The following is a 22222-nucleotide window of genomic DNA, read 5'->3' on the forward strand; positions in this document are numbered from 1 at the left end:
AGGACAGCATGCGTGTCTCCCGCAAGCAAAGCGAGTGCGTGTCTTTTCTATGTCTGCGCGTGCGTATTTGTGTGCGAGTGGATGTAAACTCAGTTTTCCAGGTCACGGTGGCTGCAATCTCGCAGGAGGTTTAACCTTGGTAAATCCACTATTAGGTGTTCTGAGAATGATGATGTGAGCAGTAGATCCTCCCCGATGGTTTCACTTTCTAAGAGCATCCAGCAGGTCACAAATAGAGAAGCTGTGGGGGTATTACAAGGTCAGAGGTTGGCTAACTCTCAATATGATGACAATTCCATGCTGGCATTTTCATTTCCTGAAGAGACTGATTCCCCATGGCAGCTGAGGCCAAAGATGTTTGCTTATTTTTGTCCAAATAAATTCTTCTCTGCTTTTAAGAGGGAATATATACTGCAAATACGCAGTGTGGCTTCTCTGTGTGTCTTTTCCATTCACATCTACTGCATATCCAAGTAAAGTTCCCATCAATATGGCTTTCCGTTGCCTACACATGCATGAAATCAGACCGTGCCTATCATACACAAATGTGCCTTTCTGCACAATTTTTTTTGTCCCTTTCATTTTGTCCTTCAAACGTCTTCAGAGGTGCAGCCGACCAGTGGGAGTAGCTGATGTTTTTAATGGCACATGGTTTGTCTCCTGGTGGTGAGATAAACATGGAGAAGAGATTAAAACCCCAGGCTTTCTTCCACAATCTCCTGCCTTCATCCTCCTTCCCCTTGCAATGGTCATGCAGGGCCAGAACAGCAGACTCTAATTCAAAACCAAACCCATCTGGTCTGTGAGACATAGCAGTACCTTAAAAAAAGAAAACACCCCCCCCCCCCCCCCCCCCCCCCCCGCACGCACGCACACACACACACACACACACACACACACACACCTACAGCAACAGTGATAGGGGGGCAGATGTCAGCAATGGGTGGGAGAAAACAGACAGGTGACAAGTAGAGGAGGATTCTTTACTGTTTAATCACCTACCTGCCAAGCACGTCTCATTGGACTCATTGCAGAGTTCTAGCAGGAACGTGCACAGCTACCACCGTAAGGCTGGTGTTGATTTAGAGGGGAGTCTGTTGGGTCACAGGTGTCAGGACGTGGATCACAACAAACACCCTGAGGAGGAAGAAGCAGGGCCAGAGGCCAGGCCCCCTGCTTCATGCTACGACTCTCCACCGAGGCACGGGTTGCCAGCCCGCCCAGGAGCTGATGAGCTGGAGCAGTTATTAAGAGTGGCTAAACACATCATTTCCTTTGTCACTGTGATTAGGCCAAGGCGAGGGGCCCTCAGGTGGAGGTAGATCGGGGTGTATGATTAGCCCTGCCATTTAAATGACATTCACACTAAATCGCTAATATCGGGTCTGTCAAGGTGAGAGAATGCGACGGGGAATACGTCAGCTCATGTTGGAAGGCTGAAGCGATGCAAGGAGAAGTGCGGGGATATCGGATTTCACTTGATGCGAACGCTGTGTCAATCAGTTAAGTCAAGCACAGCGGCTGATTGTTTTGACTCTGCATCAGTGCTGCTATACAGTAGGCACAGAGCACAGAGGAGCTGCGATCTGTAAACACTACAACTCCCGTGGAACCTACAGGGATTCGGATGTTTAAAAAGGGATTGGCAGCGGAGGATATTAACCATCAAAGAGGACCTGGCCCTTGCAAAAGTGCTGGTGGAAAGACACTGTTATCTGAGCGCTGTCCAAATAGGTCTTATTCTCCTGTAAAGCCAGCAGCAGCCCTTTGCTTTGCAGAGCTATTTGGATGAGAAATTAAGGAATTGGTTAACTTTTCTTCTTCCTCTTGGTGGAAATTCATGTCTCAAGTCGCGCCATCTTTAAAACTCAAATGACCCTGCTCCCTCTCTTGCCTGAACAAAAGAAGGCATTATCAAACCTCACTCTCAGCAGTGCTAGATCCATTTGGTAAACAGCCTGTGTCCTACAGTAGTAATCAGAGGGTATTTTTGAGGGATTTGCAGGCTGGCCAGGAGGCATCCGCTGGAGTGATCTCTAATTGCTAGAAGCGGAGGCCTAGACTGCCTGGCGCTCTTTTGAAGCCATCGGCAGCAGCTTCCAGCCAGAGGAGCCAGCAGGGGGAGGCTTCCCACTGAGGCACTCTCCTTTTTCTTTATTCCCTTCCCTTTTTCTCCCTCGCCATGCCTTCATTCTACTTTACCTGCCTTTCTTGTCCTCAGTCCCCCCTTCTTTCCATCCTCCTCTTTTCCTTCCCATTTCTTCTACAACTGTACTTGTTTCCTTTCCCCACTCCCCTCTTTCACCTCCTCTCCTACTCAGTCAATGAGCCAGCAATCACTTTGCAGACAGACATCCTCTGCTCAGTCGGCCATGTTCAATCCCTAGCACCGGTGGCTGATGAGGCATTGTGGTGACGTCAAATACCGGGGCTTTTCAGGGAGCAACAGTTAACCTGTGGAGGCGCAGCTCTGCTTCCCAGGTTACAGCACTCATACTGGCAGTCTTTCTATAAAATAATGAATGTAATATGCCAAAGAGATGAAAGATAATGAGGCCAATTATTTTTTTCTTCTCACCCAGTGAGGCGGGAGAGGCGAATTTATGTCAAATAGTTGGTGTATAATGACACCTAATACCACTCAAGCCTTTGTTACTGTAGGAGCTTGTGTATCCTGGAGTAAAGACTTTTGCTCTATAAAGCATAGTTGTGAAATTGTGACAAACACACACACACACACACACACACACACACACACACACACACACACACTCACACACACACACACACAAAACACCACAACCACTAAGTAATAATAATATGATACTGTTAGAAAGTTGGACTCTGTTGCATACATATAGGTTTGGGTATATTGTCCACACTGCTTACGCTGGGGCTGTAAAATCCACCTCTAAAGTGAACAAAGACACACAAACTGAAACAAACAAACAAACTGCACGCTGTCATCCACACACACACACACACAGTCTCACAGACACACAACCAGTTTTTGGTTGTTGGGAAGGCAGCTCGCTCAGTGTGACATTGACTCCTCGGTGCCAATTCCACACTGGGAGCTGCACTTGCTAGCTTTGCTGCCAATCCAGGTAAAGAGATTACAGACACACACAATGCAGTCTTCTGTTTGTCTGCCAAGAAGAAAACCAGCCCTTTAAGCCCATAGAAAAAAAAAAAAAAAAAAAAGGGCTCTCCACAAATTCACACAGCCTCGGCCCCGTCCTCGTTCAAAACCAAGAATCCCCTTCTTCTCCAGGAACATGGCTTCTAATATGTGCCCCGCTCAGTGGCTCGCTCACACAAAGCAGCCTTGTGACTGAAACAATTTAGCCTCCATTTCTTTATCCTGGTCCCCAACACTGTTGTACATTACTATTACTTGCATCATTCAAATAAAGAAGGAATTTGGCTTGCAATCAGTCACACAGTCATTATAAAGCTACACTAATGGGCGCTGTCTGGTTACAAACTATTGTAAAACAATGCAAAAGACATTACACTGGGATTTCATCATCTTTCTTAATGGTGTAATTAAAAAGGTGAGAGAGAACGTGTGTGTCACCCAGAATTGGTACAGGTGCCACCTTCAATATTTTAACTTGCCGCAATTAACTAAAAACTTAAAAACTAACAACTTGGTGGAAACTGCAGGGCTGAGGCTGATGTTAACAGTACAGATTTTTATTTTTTTTTGCAGAGGATGAATCAAACAATCACTGTGGCATGCAGTTTTGACCCAATTAATCAGCTACTTATAATCGTAAGGGTGTAATTTAGCATTGGGATTGCAATGTAGTAATTTGCATTGTATATACTTATCTTTTTTGGATTCGTGCGGATTAGGCGTGATGCTGAGAAGCTGCTTGTGAACAATCAAATCAGAGAGAGTGTATCTATACAATATATTTCCCCCTGAAAAGGTCCTGCTTGGATTATGTGCGTGGAATTATGCTGCGGAGTGATGTGGTGATGAAGAGTTGCAACGTCTTGGAGAGGCAGGGCTAATTACGGCGTGGCAGAGTAGCACTTAATACAGGATGCGTATGAGTGGCAAGACAAAGAATTCATCTGTCATCTGCTGTACCTTTTACTTACAAATTAAACCCCAATGCTTTGGCGGATACTGATAGTTGCCACTCTTTCATCACAGTCTCCATCCCCTCCTCTAAGAGATGCCATTTTTCTCACCTCAGCAACACTCTCCTTGGCACTACCAATTGTGTTTGACAGTAAAATCACATCTTAGATCATAGATAAAATGTCAGCCTGCGGGACGGGAGTAGGCAACGGATGACAGAATGATTTTGACTCAGGGCTATTCCAAAAGCTTTTATTTCCCAGCCGTATAGCTCGTCCTGTCATCCAGGGGTGGCATGTGAAATCATGTTGAGGGTGCTGGGAATGACGACTGATATGTGTAGTCCGTGACTGCTGTGCTCACGGCCTTGTCTCAGAACGTAGTTCGTGTTCACACGCACGCACGCAAGCACGCACGCACGCACACTTGCTGTAATCTGGACCCCCTGCACTGCTGAGTAAACCATCCAGAAATAAAAAAAATATATATAACACATGAAATACACATTCCTGATTTTCTCTTCTCTGTCACAAAATGAGTGTCAGGAGAAGAAGGGAAGGTTGAAGGGAGGCGGGGTGGTGGGGACACTGCAGTAGAACATGGAACAATAGGCGCCCTCTGGCATCAACCTCTGGACAGCCCAAGCTGCTCACCAAAGACACTGAACTCACCCACAATGAACTGCTGCAGTGGGAAGGGAGGCTTTAGAGAGTTCAATTTCCAACACAATTGGCTGTATTCTACTCCTTTAAATGCCAAGGAGATGGTGTGCAGCGTGTGCCTTTGTGAGGAGCTTTGCTTACAGCGAGTGTCCTCTAGCAGGAGAGACAGAGAGAGAAAGACAAGGGAAATGGAGAGATGGCGAAGACAGGCAGGGTGGGGAGACGGCGTAGGGACAGAAATAGTGAGAAAAGAAAAGGAAGAAAGAATAAGACTGAATGACTGGGAGAGATAGAGAGGAGGGGGAAAAAAGTACAGAGAAAACGAGAAGGGTAGAGAATGTCTCCTCTGGCTGTCGTTTCGCCAGCCTCGCAGGGACCGTCTGAAGGACAATGCTGCTACTAGTGGAGTGTGACGTTTGTCCTCTATCCAATTCAACACAGCCCCAAAGAAAACACACCTACAATCAAGTGTCGATCATGCATCTCATCCACAATAAACTCTCCCAAACAAAATACAATGCATTATCGTAATATACAATACAGCCACTGTGCAAAAAAAAAAAAAAGAAGCTTAATGGGAAAAATAAAAAGGCACTGAGATAACATTCAAATGAGGCGGTGTGAAGTCATGGTGTGCCACAGCAGGCCTAACAAGAGATCACCTCTAACAGCTGGGAATTATAGCACAGATACCCACTGCTTTCTTTTTTATAGGTATAATTTTACCTTGTACTCACCTCTGTAATATACTGTAAGTATGTGGTGCCATTCAACATATGGCAATGGTAGGCTTTCATAAAAATGGAAACAGTATTCTTAGAATCTCGTACATAATGCACATATACATAGCCAATTTAAATTTTTTATTCTCCATCCTTTTTATCTTGATCTTTCTATGTCACTGTTTAGACTTTGCTGGCTGTAACAACCTCATTTCCCTGGCCTGGGATTAATAAAGTTTTATCTTATCTTATCTTATCTTATCTTATCTTATCTTATCTTAACTTATGTAATTTGCTTGTAGAAACAAAAGTATTATTTTTACCTCACGCGAGCTCAAGTAAATATAAACGTACTTACGGACTTTACGGACATTTGCTTCCTCTCTTCTTGTTTTGCCTCAGCAGAAAATAGCTACTAAGGCCCCGTTTTTTACCAAAAGACTTGGACTTTTAGGCTGCTGTTGTGCTTTAGGGTTTGGGTCAGAGCAGGTTTACAGTGTGTCTGTGCTGCAGGTAGGATAGCATTCAAGATTAACAAGAAAAACGGGGGAAAATGGCATTAGTTGCTAGAAATGTGCTCTTTCCTGCAGTGCGAAGCATTAGAGGTGAACTGTTATTTTCGGCACTTGCGATTGTGGAAGAGAAATTGTGTGCGTTGTGTAACATTTGGATTGTTAAATAAAGAATGTGTTATTTTTATCTATTGCAGTGCTGCAGAAAAATCCAGAATTATTTTTTCATGAATCAATCTGTAAGATAAAAATGAACACAGGTGGGAAATTGATTTGGACCGCAGGCTGCCAGATGCTCATCACCGGATCTGTAGGCAGTGTTAAAGTGAGGCCAGGCACCGGTTTCACTGATAATATATTCAATGTCCTTTCCTTTGTGGTCACGAGGCAGCTGAGCCATTAATATTACACAATCACACCAATGGCTCGGATGAATTATTCACATTTTCTTATGGGTCTGTGATATTCTATGCAATCCATTTGGAAGACCTGTTTTGTTTTTGCGATGAAAGCAGCAAATATCTACTGTTTCAAATTCTGACTGGAACAAACTATTAAAATACTATTTAGAAGGAAGAGCAGCTGCAGAAAGCGCTGCACCTGCCTCAGTGTCACACTCAATATAAATACGTCCGCTGTCATCAGAAAAATTGCCAAGGAGGCTGTTTCTCCATCATTGTCTTCATTTGAAGGGCATTTTGCTGCCCAAAGGCAAACGCCTAACACACTCCCCGAGCGTAGCGCCCATCCCCTCACAGAGGGCTGGTAGTGCAGCAGACAGGAGAGAGAGGGAGAGAGAGAGAGAGAGAGAGAGAGAGAGAGAGAGGGAGAGAGAGAGAGAGAGAGAGAGAGAGAAAAGCCTTCGTCTCAAAGCAGACCTCACACTGGGTTCTGTCACTACAGATCAAAATCCCCTCAAAGCCATAGATCACTTCCACTATAGTTCACATGTTCCACACTTAGAAACTGTTTACCAGACTCAAAGAGTTCGTCTGCACAGAGTACACACACTTACACACACACAGAGATACAGAGAGCGAGAGTTTGCACAAAAAAAAACTACAAAAAAAAAACAATACAGCTTTCGATCCAAGCCAACTGCACTTAAACATTTATACAGGTTGAGACGATGAGTCGCTCGCTGCAAACAAATGTTTACATCAATATGGCAAAAACAACGCTCAGCCCGGTTCACCGAGACAGCGCGATGCCAGCTCTGCCTACAAGTGAGCTGACTGGTGTGACAAACGGAGAAGTGTCTGCTCCTTTTTCTTGTGGAACTACTTGTCAGCGCCTGTCGATGCCGCGCGCACACCATGATGCACGCACACACGCGCAGGCAAGGCCAGCCCGTCTCCTAAAAGTTCCTTTAACGTCCCTACGCGAGGATTCATGGCCAATAACAGGCAGGGCGCAGGGCTCCGGATGAAGTGACAACCCTATATGTGCTCACTGGCGGCTAAGTCGGCCCGCCAGCGTGCGGCTTGGCTTAAATGCACAACGCTGCATTGTGGTGCAGGGAGGAAACCTGTCTTTGGAAAGTCCTCTGCTTGAGAGAGAAACGTCCCCTCATCTCAGATAAGGAGCCGATGAGAGATAGCGATAAAGTCAGTGCTTCTCCTGGGCCTTATCTGATGCTGTTATCTGACTGCACAGCACCCACCATCTCACAATCTTTACACCCTTTAAGCACCTCTCTGAAACACTCACACCAGCATCATCATCACACACACACACACACGCGCCATCCAATGCTCAAACATTCCAAACACCGTACCAGCTTATTGATTACTTTGACACGCTCCCATTGTTGAACAGACGGTGCACCTAATATCATGTAAGATTGGAACTGTTCTGTGTTATCTCATGGGGAAAGGACATAAAATGACTATTTTCTCACCTTTCAGAAAGACAGAGAAAAAATGGGAAGAAAGAGAGCAGACGCTGTGCACTTACCTCTATGTCTGTTAGTAGTCTTATCAAACATAAGCATGGCATCATCAACCTGGAAGACATAAGAAAAGTACTGAAATTAGCTTCTTCTATCTTTCCAGCAAGTACCTCACGTCACCTTCTCCCCGTTGAATCACATCTCATTCTACTCACTGTAATTACTCTTAGAATATATATTCCCGCTGCTTTACGCTTATTTCTTTCCAAGCACCTCTCTCCTACATAATCATTCTGCAGTCAAAAGATTATTGTCAGGTTACCAGCCCCCTTTCTGTCTGTAGCTCGTGATTTTTAATGATACAGGAATTTGGATGAGATGTGGCAAAGATGCGAGTGAAAAGTGGCAATTGGAGAGAAAATTAACAATAATGACAAGCAGTGGAAAAAAATAGACCACTGTGTGGACAATATGTTTATTTTGATGAACACTAAAGTCAGGTCTTGTGGAGGGTGACAGATAGACACATTACACTAAGCGAGCGTGAGACAAATGGGATCCGTCCTCATCCCGCAGCCGCGGCGGCAGCAGCATCCACCATAATATCATTCCTCATCATGTCCAATAAAGCCACACACAGACAGACAGCATTTTTTCTTCACACATCCCTGAGAAACAGATCTCTAGACGCACTCTGCTTTCTATAACGCTGAAGAAATGCTTAAAAAACAGAGTGAGGCATGCTCATTTAGCCTGTGATTTTGTCTTGGGAGATAAATAAAACAAAAAAAAACAGAGGGTTAAAGAGCAGCAGCAGACAGAAACAAAAGAGGGAACACTCTGCATCATTCACTCCCCGGTTATGGTCTCTAGGTAAGTGTAACGGTGTGCCGAGGAGGCTCGATGCTGTGCAGGGGGAAATATGTGTGCGCAAGTGTGCGTCTGTGTTTTTCATGGTAGGGTGACAAAGCTTCGGGAGGAGATGGGAAGAGACAAGAATAGGGGTCTCACTCAAGCCGAACTGTCTGATTGGATAAAGAGAAGTGCCTGGCAGCCAGGCAGACTAGCGCTGGCACACTGCTCGTGCCACCCTCTTGCCACACATTTGGCACACAAGACGTTGGCACAGCTTGTAGGACCCGGTTACTCACTGCACGACTCACGGCCCCATGTGGCTTCTAGGAACTTTATTTGTACGTCCTGAAAATATTTCCAAATTTCAAAATATAATGCAGTATACCTTGATTTAATGCTTTTCGCCTATTATCGTGTGCACGCTACAAAACTCAGCACCTGAGGGCAGGGAAGCAGAGTCAACAGGTGGATGCAGGTAGGGCTTTTAAAATCCTACACAGGAGGTGGAATAGAAATTAATAGTTGATTGCATGAAATCACCAGCGCTACAACTGCAGTGCTGCAGCTTGCACTTACGTAGAACCACAAACAAAAGCCACTGACACAACACACCCACAATAGAAATTCAGCAGAAAACAATGACGTTTGCTGTGTCGCTGAAAAATGTGGTATCGCACAACATGGAAAAAGTACACAACTGCCAAGCAATATCACCTGCAGCGACAGTTTTATAAACAGACATTTGTAATGTCACGTAACCTAACCTCTGTCTCACACCAGGCGATCTAATGAAAATCACATTAAAGTGAGAGGAAGTGAGATAACTGGAATTTGTAGTGCAGTGGGTTGTGATTTCATTGCCTGAGTTTGAAGAACACTTCTGGATTTTTTTTTTTTTTCTTTTTCGCAGTACAGTAGCTTTTATTGTTCCATTAAGCACCTGGGCAGATAAACACACAGTCCAGGAATTAAATCTAAGAAACCTTTAATTTACTGCTCAGTACACAAGAAACTGTTTCTAATGTCGCCACATCTGACAGGGTCTAAGATTTAATGGCATGTTTACCAACTATAATAAAGATTTAATCTGACAATCGTGGCTGACAGCCTGTGATCACATACATGGGAGACAGAAATTTGCAGCATTTGACCTCAACATCTATTATGAGTAACACAGAAACAGCGAAAAGAATCTCTATTGCGTGCAACAGCGGAGGAGGCGTGGAGGAAAGGGCCAGCGGAGGTGAAAGAAACGGAGGTGCCACTGTCAAACACATGACAGAGATTGATAAATAACAATATTGTGAATTGTGCTGTGTTTCGGTGGCGAGATGAAACTCATCAAAATGTAAAATGATACCCACGAGCACCTGCAAAAGCATAACGCTATTTACGACTTCTGTAATTAGCTTGCTTTGTCTGGCAGCTCACTACAATCACTTAATTCATTGCTGCCATCCAGGTAAACAAATGAGCACATGAAATCTGCATGAAATCTGACCGGCTTGAATTCCAAAACCAGCCCCACAGTATCATCAGCCATCAGCCGCCGCCAGCCCTTCATGCAACATGACATTCAAATATGTGCGCTGTGATATTGATGGTATTGCTGCTGTAAAGCCATCTGCAGCCTGAGAGCAGAGAGACTGTTACTTTGTAAAATGAGGTGAGGTCTATTAAAGGAAGTGTATTATATAAATGTGTGAACTGTGTTGTTGTGACATTATTAGAGGAGGACCATCCTGTCAGCGAGACCCGTACAACAGAGAACACAGATTCACAGTGAAGCACTGATGGGCACTTTAACAAAGAATGTGCACATCATGTGAGAGTCACACTCCAGCAGGTCATACAATACAGTCTCCCCTCTATCTCTCTCACCCTCACTCTCTCACTCTCTCTCCCGCTTGCAGAGTCTATAGAACCATCTCCCGTGCTTCAGGGCTTTTCAATGTAGTTATTCAAGCAGAACACAACTGTGTGCCTCCATCTGATAGAAGGTTAAGGACCTCTTCACTGCTCACAAAAAAGCCCGCCACACAGAGGTGAGGCCAGGCTCACCTCAGGGAAGAAATCTTTCTCTGTCCTCCTCCTCCTTCTCTTTCACTCTTCCTTTTCTCCTGGCTCGGTGAAAAGAAAGGTTCAAAGGATAATGGCTGTCTTATCACTATGTAAAAGGGGAATGGGAACTCCAGTGAAGTGCCTGGCCTTTTGTGACAATGAAGAAAAGAGCAAAAGTCTATTTCACTGTGGTATATGCACTGGAACAGTCCATGACCACTTAAAAAGAGAAGGCTGCTGGAAGACAGTCGGGGAGGAAGGCCGGGCAGCTCTTTAACTTAAACCTGTGGCAAACACATCTGAACCAAATAACCTCCTCCTAAAAAAGGGCTGACAGGAGTATATTAGGTATGTGAATTGTTAGCTTACCGGCAATTTCACTTTTATTCACGATTTAGAAGGTGGTGATTCAATTCTAGTGCCCCTTTTTTTTTTATCCCGTACTGTATTATCACAATGTGACTGAGGCACTGGCTTAAATTGTAGATCCATTAAATAAACGTGTAATCATGTGTGATGTACTCTTATTCTTGGATCGTACTCTTCGACAAAGTGGAAAATGTCAAACCTTAATTTCTCTAACACATGAAAAAAAGCAGTTCGATAATTCTGTATGGATCTTTCATACGGAACACATTCGTGAAATGAAATACGACAAATAATTTCCGATGTTTAAATGTATAATAATGCTAGCCTGAGTGGCGCTCTCTCAACAATAGCAAGAGTAATGATAGGAGCAGGAATAGCAGTTACAGTCACAGTGTGGCAGCACCAATTTTAAGTTCTCTCTAAGTTTCTAAACTTCTTTTTTCGACATACAGTTATTGTCCTGATCATTTACTGGAATCTGGATAATTCAACTTCAGCTGTAAAGACATCAAATAAATCTTACATTAAAGACAGTGATGGCTTCAGCTCCTGGTCAAATAACTAATTAATGCTAATGTTAACAGAGTTAGCAGATTAGCTGCAGCGTCCAATGCTGCTCTCACAGGTGGTTTGATGGATTAGTGCAGTTCCTGTGGTAAGTCATTCAGCTTCGGAAGCTTTCCAGACTGTGAGTCTGTGCCATTTTCCTTAATAAGCTAACAGGTGACCGAACTACGATGGTCATGCGTCAGCTGCCTCCAGATGAACCCTGTGACACTGCATCATTAGACCTCCGGGTGTGCATGCAGCACCTGATTCAGGAGTGAGAATCTGATGACAACTGGAGAAGATGTGAGCTCTAGGTAACACAGATAGATTCAGGCAGGAAAAAAATACATGTCTTAAGTTAACTGAAGAGGTACGTGACGTTGAAGCTCTATATCACTCTAAAAGAAAAAAAAAAAAGACTTAACTCCTCACCAGGTGCAACCTCTTTGTCTGTACCAATCCATATGTTTGAACAACCTCAGAAAAATACATGATCATTCAAAAAAAAAAAAAAAAAAAAAGGCTGGTGAATGATGAATTATGTATCAAAGGACAAAGGCATCAATAAAGGCTAATGTGCTCTGTTTTTGGACAGGAAAACAGCAGAGGTGCCAGGTGACAGGGAGAGATTTAAGAGCTCTGGAAATGAATTATGACAGCGATTTAGAGGTGTCAAATGCACATTTACATTCAGCTCACGGCTGAAGGCTACCAGAGGAGCTTTCCAGCAATTTGGGGGTGACACTGATATAGATCATATCTGATGCCAAAGGAACAGAGACCAGACCCACAGACACTGACCTGGGACCCATCCTTTTGTTCAGGCTCTGGGCTCTGTTTTTATGCTGGCACCCGGTGGGGCTTTGTCCTGCTTGTACTGGGCGCACAGAGGTTTCTTTCTCACCTTCATCCATTACACTTGCTGTGAACTTCCCTTTTATGGAAAGAATTGCACTGTGTGTGTGTGTGTGTGTGTGTGTGTGTGTGTGTGTGTGTGTGTGTGTGTGTGTGTGTGTGTGTGTGAGTGGTTGAAGTTGAAATTGGTTGAAATGTGCATCCCTAGCATGGCAGCTCAGCAAAGGCTTGTTCCAACTAAAATGACAACGTCATAATTAACACTGGAGCATACCTACAACATTAAGTTCCAGGAGTGAAAGAAATGCTCATTAACATCAAATTCATTACACTGTCCATTCAATAGACTCACCCCACCTTCAAAAGTGACTTCAACTGATATATAAAAGCAATAACAGGACAGATGTAAACTGTCTGGGATTTAGCCAGCAGCCATTGCTTGGGGAACTGTGCCAAGTATGTAAATAGACAGATGTAAAGAAAATGACCGCTAGGAGGACTTTCTACAGTATAAAACATCTTCATTTCAAAACCTGTTACACATTTTTACAAATTTACTTCTATTAATTCAAATCATTTAAAAGGGCTCTCTCTTTTTTTTTTTTTTAAATAATTCAAAATTGGCAGATGAAGCTGATAAATATGAATTTCTACTGTCACAATCCAAACCTCAAGATTCACAGTGAATACAGGTGAGCCACTTTGAACCGCTTCCATCCCAATACACTCTCCAGTAAAAACACACATTGAGCAGAGAGACCACTGTTTAGCTGGAGGACCCGATTTTAAGCCTCCTTGTTGGCAAGCATCCGTTTTCCTTAAGTGTCGCTGAACAAGAGACAGAATCACTGCCTCCTCTGGGGGCAATAGTTTGTATGTGAACCTGCACCACTGCCTCGCTGAGGAGGGGGTAAAAGGGGTAAAAAAAATCCCTAAAGGGATCAATGAAGCATCACATTATCATTATTATCACTACCGTTATGACAGATATGGGTTACGGTCAAGGAGAAAACTGCTGGCACTGCCCTTTCATCAACACTCTGGTTGCAGTGTAGAGCATCTAATATTCTATTACAATGATGGCAATTAACAGAGGAATGATAGCGACCCAGTGACAATGGACAAATTTGTGACAACCCTTTCAATTGTTCTTTTGTAGAGGAAATCTATATCATTGTCTGGGAACGTTGAGCTGCAATGTGCTGCGTCCACGCTTGAGTGCTTTTACAAGTGGTGGTTTAACGAGGAGCAGAGGGCAAAATTTTAGCTCCCTATAAGCTCTTGCAATTACACAAGGGGGCAAAAGGGACACTGTTCTTAAGCGTGAGCCTAGACGGACGAGCAGTTTTTTCACATCCACAGCCGAGGCCAAGCCAGCTACGTTTAATCTGGAACACAAGCCGTCTCCTTCCCAAAAGGAATATTCCTTATTATAATGGATGACTGGCAACCCTCAGCAGTGATAAAAATGCACGGCATGAGTGCAAACACGCACACACACACACACACACACACACACACACACACACACACACACAAACAGATAGAAAAAGCACAGTGATGTAGGGTGAAGAGGCGCTTATCTGCTGTCTGCGCTGTCTACCCCATTTCTCTTTATTTTCCTTACAGTAAATATGTCTGTTTTGTAGTTTCCTCGAGCCAAACTGGATTCTTCGACTGGTTTGTAACTATCACTTTTCAAGTCGTGTCAACTGCTTTCAAAACAACGTTACATCTTTTTACTATATTTTTTGGACAGTTGCCAGTATAGAGGGAAGAAACGGGGGGACGCCACAAGGTCGCCCCTGCAAGTGCAATGTTTTCATTTCAGGGAATCACATATTTGAGGACTGACTGTAAAAGATTACGCTGTGCATGAAGCCCAGTGTATGGCAATGCCACGATAATGAGCTTTGAGGGTTCACGCACGTAATTCATCCATTTTTTATACCTAATTACCGAAAAATGAGAGTGACAGAAAAACGTGATTCAAGTGTTTTTCAGCAGTCATCTGACAGAAATTCTCATGTATGTAATTATTAATGATATACACCATGGGCTGAATGTCAACACTTATTCCAGTAACTTTCCTTCATGTTGACATTAACAAAAAGGCTTGAGAGGAGCACTTGAGGAAGACAATTCCTCAAATCTGTCAGGATTACATATTTATGAGGTCCCCTGCTCAGCATCCAAGGAGGTCGCTATGGTGATACAAACTGATGTATATTCTAACAATGAACTTTGTGTGTCAGAGAATGCCTCAGAGCATTGTTGAAATGGTTAGTACAGATCCTAGCATGGCGCTCTGTGCAGCTTTCGGATCAGCAAATACACAATTAAAAAGGCAGTCATGCTGAGGCCACTCTAATCAATGTACTGTTACAAAGAAATGTAATGAAGGATGATGGAGTGATGCCTTCAGGAAGCTGCTGTATTGTTAGGGCAGAACGTAACGCTGGTGTGGCAAAACAATATTTTATTAGCACATCTCTAGCCCTGCCAGACCTATCTTCAAAACAAAAAAAGCAGAATGAAACCAAATGAATCATATTTTTACACCCTTTTCTTGTAAACAACCTGCATTTTCTGGCGAATACCATCTTATGATTGCTCTGTTCTCTTAAGTAATGCCAATTATGCATTATATAAATGTAATAGTGTCACTCCGGGAGTCTTGTTTACCTTACCGTTTTCTTACTCTGAGGTAAAATTACAATTATGGTAGATTCTGTCTCGTTCCATCCTTTAAATCAGCCATCTGTGTTACAGAGCACATCGCATAATTTGAAAATAAACAAATAAAAGACTGAACCTCTCAAATGGGATTAAGTCCATCTCAAGACAGCTTTTGACTAGGCTTGGATGTGATGTATTGCTCATTTAAAACTGCCACTTTGACCCCTTCACACAAAACAGGAAACCATTTATAAGGTTCTTCCTTCCTATATGAATGGGACTTCAGTATGTTGTGGGGTCTGGCCTTGCGTTTGGCCTCACAGAGGCATGTCCACACAGTTGAGCTCAGTATGCTTGAGGAAGTAGGCCTTGGCCTCGTCCATCAATCCGCCTGTCTTCTTTTGCCAAGCTGCAGGGAACTACCCATTATGGAGTCATTTTATTAATAGGGCCCCTTTCCTCTCCGCCACACTCTTGCAGAGTGCCTCCTCATTCTGTCAGAATGGAGTATGCCTGCAAGCCACCTCCATGAAACTGCTGCACCAGGGCCCTCCCTCATTCTCCCATGTGAAAGCTCAGGCTGGGAAATATTGTGCTTTCAAGCTAAAATAGTATTTGGAGAGGTGAGCAATCCCTAAGCCCTAGAGCAAACAGTTTAACATTGAGGACTTATTTAAAATGTTGTCCTTCCTCCTGGAAAGCCAATCAGATTTCTCTTTCAGTCGACGGGCACACACATACGCAAGCACACGTTTGCACGAAACACTTCTTCCCCCCTCCTTGTTAATGTAAATATAGCTGCAAGCAGCATTAACCGGAGGACAGAAGGAGGTCAGAGGATACTATGAAATGTTTGGGGAGACTGTGTGAAGACATGACACCGAGGGTGAGAGGGACGGCTGGGGAGAGGTTTGTTTAAATGGGCAAATGAGCTGAACGTGTGAGGAAGTTGCAGAGGACGAATAGGATTACACTGGGACAGCCAACGCAGAGTTAGGTACACAACTTTTTATTGGACTTTTACTACACCATAAGGTCATTAATTTCCAACAGTTCCCATATGGCATTTATAATCTAGTTGGTGTTATTTCATTTTTAATATTTAATCGCATTTTTGGAATATTTCCTGACAGTCAACACCTCTTTTATTGTCAGTCTTCTAGTCTTTCTTTCTTAAGCAGTACAAGTGTAAGGGTCATTTCTGCTGACTGACACGTAAAGGTGCCAGCGATGTAAAAACCCTCTGAAGAAGCCTCTTAGATACATATCCCGATCATTTTGAGGCATAACGCACAGCCATTCAAATCGATCATAAACTGTTTCTAGTTGGTTCTAATTGTTGCGACCTGCTTGCTCAGGGTCCGGCTAACTCAGCATTTATTTCCGACTTTTAATTCTTTTCAAAATCCACATGCAGATAATAAGTGCTGCGGGTGAGTTCAGTTATATGCCTCAGTGATTCAAAGAAAAACCGTCTTAGCCCGTTTTCAGCATGTTCGCTGTCTCACTCCTTCCATCTATCTAGTCTTCATTTAATTGGTGCTCGGTGAAAAGAATACCTATAACAACGCAGCGCCAGATTTATTGAATATAACATTACTATTACTCATTAGCAATACAAGTGGCTATTACACATTGCTAACATCATTATTATTAATTACTAATACTAGAACTATTACTTATAATAACAGGACTTTCGCCTTTGGAGATATGCACCATCACACTAGTAGCCTACATGTAAGATAGGATGTTAAATACACACTATTATCTATGTTTATTAAGCAATGTAAGAAATAAATTGGCAGCATGGTTTTTGAAACCAATAGCTCCATCGTACCCAGTAATTCTATGGAGATGCCTGCTAATAATCCTTCATGTACCTTGGCAATGGGGAAACCCATTCAGCCTCAGCAAACATGGAACATTTCAGTCGCACAGCGGCAGGAATGAACAAACATGTTCAGATTCAATCAGCTTTTTAATGAAATGTGAAGTCTCTGCGCTGCATAGTAAAATACACAGACATGTGGTGGTGAAATACTGGCTTAACTGGGATTTTTTTTTTTTTTTTTTAGTTAGAGGTGAACCTCATCTGAAAGAGAGCATGCCATTCTCTGTGACAGCATTATCGTCTTGGCTCTTTTCCACCTGTGAATCTCAGAGATGGCCTTGAATTGAAGAGGTTGATTTCAGCTCTCTTTGTTAGCACTGAGACTACTCTGGGATGCAAAGGACTCCTACTCCACCTCTGCAACTGCCTGGGCTTTAACTACATGACACAGCTAGTAATGCCTTTGAATAACCAACTCGAAAATAAAATTGAATAACAGACCTTCTGTATTCATGAATCAGGGGAAGTGCTCAATGACAGAATGCTCACAGGACTGATGGAAATAAATCTCTTAGGAGACAAGGTGTGTATTATGTACTTTGATATCAATATAATCAGGTGAACAAGAGGGATGAAATGAGCAGGTAGCTTGAGTTGAATAGCATTCATTCTGCTCACAATGGCCACCATCCCTAATACCTGCAGTGTTTTACTTAGATTAGGCTTAAGCTTTTTTTTTTTAAAGGCCATTTCAATAATTTGACATTTCTGCCCAGAATAGGAGAGAATGAGCACCGATAAAAACTTTTTTTTCCCCCTCCTTTTCATGCAAAACACTTTCATCTGTCATTTCGTGATAGCCCGTCTCTCTTTGTCAGCATAAATACGGGAGCCCCTATTTGAATATGGTTACACATCCCTCTATTTATTAAAGCTTGGATTAACATGACAGGAAGTTTTGTCTGGGGGCTCTTTAAGATGGCTCAGAGAGGCAATCTGGTGACAGTAATAGGATCCAGCTAATATACTTGACTGATGCTCCTTTCCCAGTGTTATAAAGCAGAACAATGGGAGAGGGGTTCGGGGAGTGAATACATTGTGTTTTGTAACTGTGTGTGTGTGTGTGTGTGTGTGTGTGTGTGTGTGTGTGTGTGTGTGTGTGTGTGTGTGTGTGTGTGTGTGTCTAGGGGGACGAGGGTGCGCTAATCAGCCAGAATACCATCACTTAGCAAATATAAGGGCTGAAGAAATAAAAATACTAAAGGTCACAGAGCAATTCCATCAGGACAACTATGCTACAATTAACTGAATAGACAAAGGCTCTGACATTAGTGAGAGCTATAATAATCTTTTACTCCAGCGTGTGAGTTTGTAGAGGTTTGTTAAAGGTTGGCTTTAAGAAATAAACAGAATTTCTTTTTTTATTATCTGCCACCAGTGACGTCCTTCTCGAGCTCTTACTTCCTGCTCTGATGTAAGGGGCTCAGAGATTACTGATCCCACCAAGTGTGTGCATTTGTTCTCTACGCACTGAGGAGATCTTAGCCTTTTATTTTTTGCTTGTTTTAATCAGGATCTGATTGTAAAATCTACAACAAATCTCGCACAAAAAACATTATTAAATGATAACAAATAAAAATGCTGAAACGTGATTTTTTTTTTCACATTTAAATGTCACAGATTGATTTAACTTAAGCTGAGCAGCCAGTGCATCAAACAGTAAACCGTGAATGCTGTAATTAATCGTGAGCTGTCAGCATAGCCTTCTTTTTATATCTTTTTATAACATTTTCAGGTCAGTTTGTTTGGTTATTACATTACATTACAGGATTATTGCGAGATGCGGCGTTTGGTCTCGGCGGAATAAATTCCATCCATCTTAAAATCCAGCAGATGGTAGTAAAGTTCAGTAGTGACAAAACATAGCCAATTGAAGAATTAGGATGACTCATTAATGCAATCCACATTAATGGGTTCCAGTAATCCTCTGGGGTAGCCAACACATGTAGCTGCTTGAACTTCATACAGGGAGCAGTCTTTATGGAGCATTCAGGGACCTTGGCTTTATGGGAAAACTGGTACAATTGTAACAATGCTAACAATGCACACACACACCATGAAACTAATTATCTAAATGTGAACTGTCTGCAAAAAACTCCACCACAGATATATAAAGAAATATGTTCAAACTATAAACTTCAAGAGAACAAGCAATAATATTGACCATGAAGTAATTTCCTCATTGTGAACACACATCTGATTTTGATAACAAGCTGCCTGCTCATGATGTTATTGCTCTCAAAGCACTTGATAACTGTACTTATGTACATGATAATCATGTGCTTTCTGCTTTCATTTCACATATTTGAAATATTTGCAATGTAGTACATAACAAATGCACAGCTGAGATCATTAGACGTCAGCTCGACACAACCATATTTTCTCATCATTCTAATAGTTTTGGAAACACATGCAGGCATACACAGTGGTTGCAGATTAGCATATCATAGGACTATTGGCCTTGGCGGAGGTCTGCGCTCTCCGAGTGCCCTTCTAGTTGTCATTTATGTCTTTATGATTTTTCTCTGGCAGGCGCACAACAGACTTCACTCTGATCCATATTTGTTTCCTGATGTTTTTCTGTGGTTAGATCTATTGCTGTCAATATCACTGTGCTAACAGGGACGCACTTATAGACATTTCCATATGTCAGAGAGTTGCTATGGATGGACAGTGCGTGCACATATGTGTGCGCGTGTGTATGTGTGTGTGTGTGAGCTGGGTTAGCAGATCAAACACACATCTGTTTGCGAGATAGAGGGGAATCTGTGCTTCTCCCCCAAACCTCTCAATACTAATTAACGATCCACTGATAGTGGCCAAATGCCAACTGTCATTAGCACCCAGCACAACACAAGTACACAGATGTAGATGCGCACACACTCAAACACAGATGCTATGCGGTCACCCACACCAGACCACCATGAGCCATCTGTGGATAAGACACATAAACACAACATTCTAAATTTGCACTCGCCGCTCCCCAAGAACCTGCAGCGAGACAAAATTGAGGTAAAAATCAACGTGTGAGAATTCCATGAAACAACGGCACAAGTCATAACATCAAGCAACTGATCACCGAGTGGATCTGTATGGTGTTAGAGATGATAGCAGGCTATGCCTGTTAAACAGACTGCCAGCACTTAACATTGTATGCTAAAAGAACATGAATGACAACCTCAATTCTGAAGTAGCTGTGGACCTTTGACTTCTTCACTGATAGTGCTATTTGGTGCTCTGAAGCAGTGTGCTCGGTAAAAGCGTCTGACAGCTATCTTTGATTTTATTTAGCAAGGATTTCAGCTATGCCTGTGTCTAAAAGGATATGCCACCCACTCTCTGTCTCTTGTGCGTTTTCTCTCTGCCTCTATCTGTCACTCTCTGCCTTGGTGACAGGGTCAGACAGAGAGAGCAAAGTGGTGAGAGGTGTGACACTGTGAGCAGATGAGGGTCTCCCCGTACAGAGGCCCCCAGCATGACACCCATCACAGCTACCCAGACAGCCGCCGCTTGGTTCGAATAATGCCACCCACATTGGCTCCGGCAGGGAATTCGGAAGCCACATGGAGGCCAGAAGCTGCTGGACCACCAGGAAAAGATTGATATTTCAGTCCTGCTATTGGTAATCAACCTAAGCGTCCATTAAAATGTCAAAATATTCAAGGTTCACACAGAGCACAGGCATACTGCCAATCACATTCACTTTGGTATTTGCTATAATCTTTAATAGGCACCTGTGCCTACAAATGACAACAGCTAAGGGGAATGCATCAGCGTAAAAGTCTTCCTAACAAACCAGAGTGGAGTCTCGTCTCGTCTCCTCTCTCCTCCTCTCTCCCTGTGCAGCCTGCCTGCCGCCATCTCACGACAGCATCTCTCCATCTCTCACAGCCCTCTGATCTCTGTGTCAACAGGCGACACCAGCAGCTCACACTAACTCAGCATGCATCAGCCCATCTGCAAGGCAAACCGTCTACAAATGCACCGAGCATAGACTTTGGGTACGATTAATGGCACGGTTAGCGAATACTGTAAGTGCTGATGTCTTTACACCTGACAAGGTACCCCTTGAAAGGTGCCTTCCCTCGCAATAAAGACGACTAGTGAACCTTTCTGCAGATATATCTCCATATGGCTGGGAATTTACGAGCAGCGGGTAGAAGATCAAAGCCGCCGTTGACAGATTCTGCAAACGCAAAGATTTATTCAACTCATCAAGAATTGTGGCAATATTTTCTCAACGGCCTGCTATCTTGGTGTCTACCTATGCTGATGGGGGTTTATTAGTTGTCAGTGGGCCAGGTGGGAGGCTGCACAGTGGTCCAGCTCAGGTCCAAACTCATACAGAGGTTGTGATGACAGGATCCGAGGCACTCTGTGGTTACTCAGTGGAATTCAAATGCCAATCCCCCTGCCCAGCGCCATCTCCTCTCTCTCTCTCTCTCTCTCTCTCTCTCTCTCGTTTGTCATCTCTCCCTCTCTCTTCCCTCCCCTCTCCCCCAGTGTTTGTCAGGGTTGGTGATTAGCTGTCACCCTCTGTAGAAGCAGATAACACCCCACACAGCCTGTTTCCCCTCTGGGAGCATGCACACACGTAAAACAGGAAAACACACAAACAAATACACAAGTGTGCACACATGCATGCAAACTAAAGACACTTGAAAACTCAAAAGCAAAATGGTGGAGTTCATCGCATTTTGCATGCATTTACCAACACTAGAGTCACACTGACTTTGTGTATCGTGTAGATTTTATTTGCCAATTTTGCTGTTGGTTATTATTCCTTTTATCTTCAAGACAAAACATGAACATTCTCCATCTTCACCTTTGTCTTAACTTGAGTTGGACAGACTAGCATTAACTGATTTTGAGGCATGGTGGCTTGGGATTATTTTACTGGGCTGCAATTCAACCAACTTCATGCAGGAAATTATTTTCTTTAAACAATTTCCATTTACTGCATTACTTAAGTTGTTTGTGAGGCAGCTGCTGCCACATGGCTGCAAAGGATCATGTGACACACATTTTGCGCCAGCCACTCTATTGAGCGGTTGCTCCAGTCCACCTTACTGTAAGCACT

General features: G+C 43.2%; 2 protein-coding genes across 11 annotated transcripts in view; both read right to left on the reverse strand.

The window, feature by feature from the left end:
• msi2b (musashi RNA-binding protein 2b) overlaps positions 1-22222 on the reverse strand; it is a 233788-nt gene that overhangs the window by 92213 nt on the left and 119353 nt on the right. For all 10 annotated transcript variants that reach the window (XM_070982590.1, XM_070982585.1, XM_070982589.1 and 7 more), the window contains exon 7: positions 7949-7997. In XM_070982590.1, coding sequence (XP_070838691.1) covers positions 7949-7997 — 49 coding nt within the window. The remainder of the gene's footprint in view (positions 1-7948; positions 7998-22222) is intronic.
• Positions 1-22222, reverse strand: part of LOC139344427 (uncharacterized) — a 243085-nt gene that overhangs the window by 86696 nt on the left and 134167 nt on the right. The window lies entirely within an intron of this gene.

This window comes from Chaetodon trifascialis, chromosome 16 (genome assembly GCF_039877785.1).
Source record: "Chaetodon trifascialis isolate fChaTrf1 chromosome 16, fChaTrf1.hap1, whole genome shotgun sequence".
Taxonomy (NCBI): Eukaryota; Metazoa; Chordata; class Actinopteri; order Chaetodontiformes; family Chaetodontidae; genus Chaetodon; species Chaetodon trifascialis.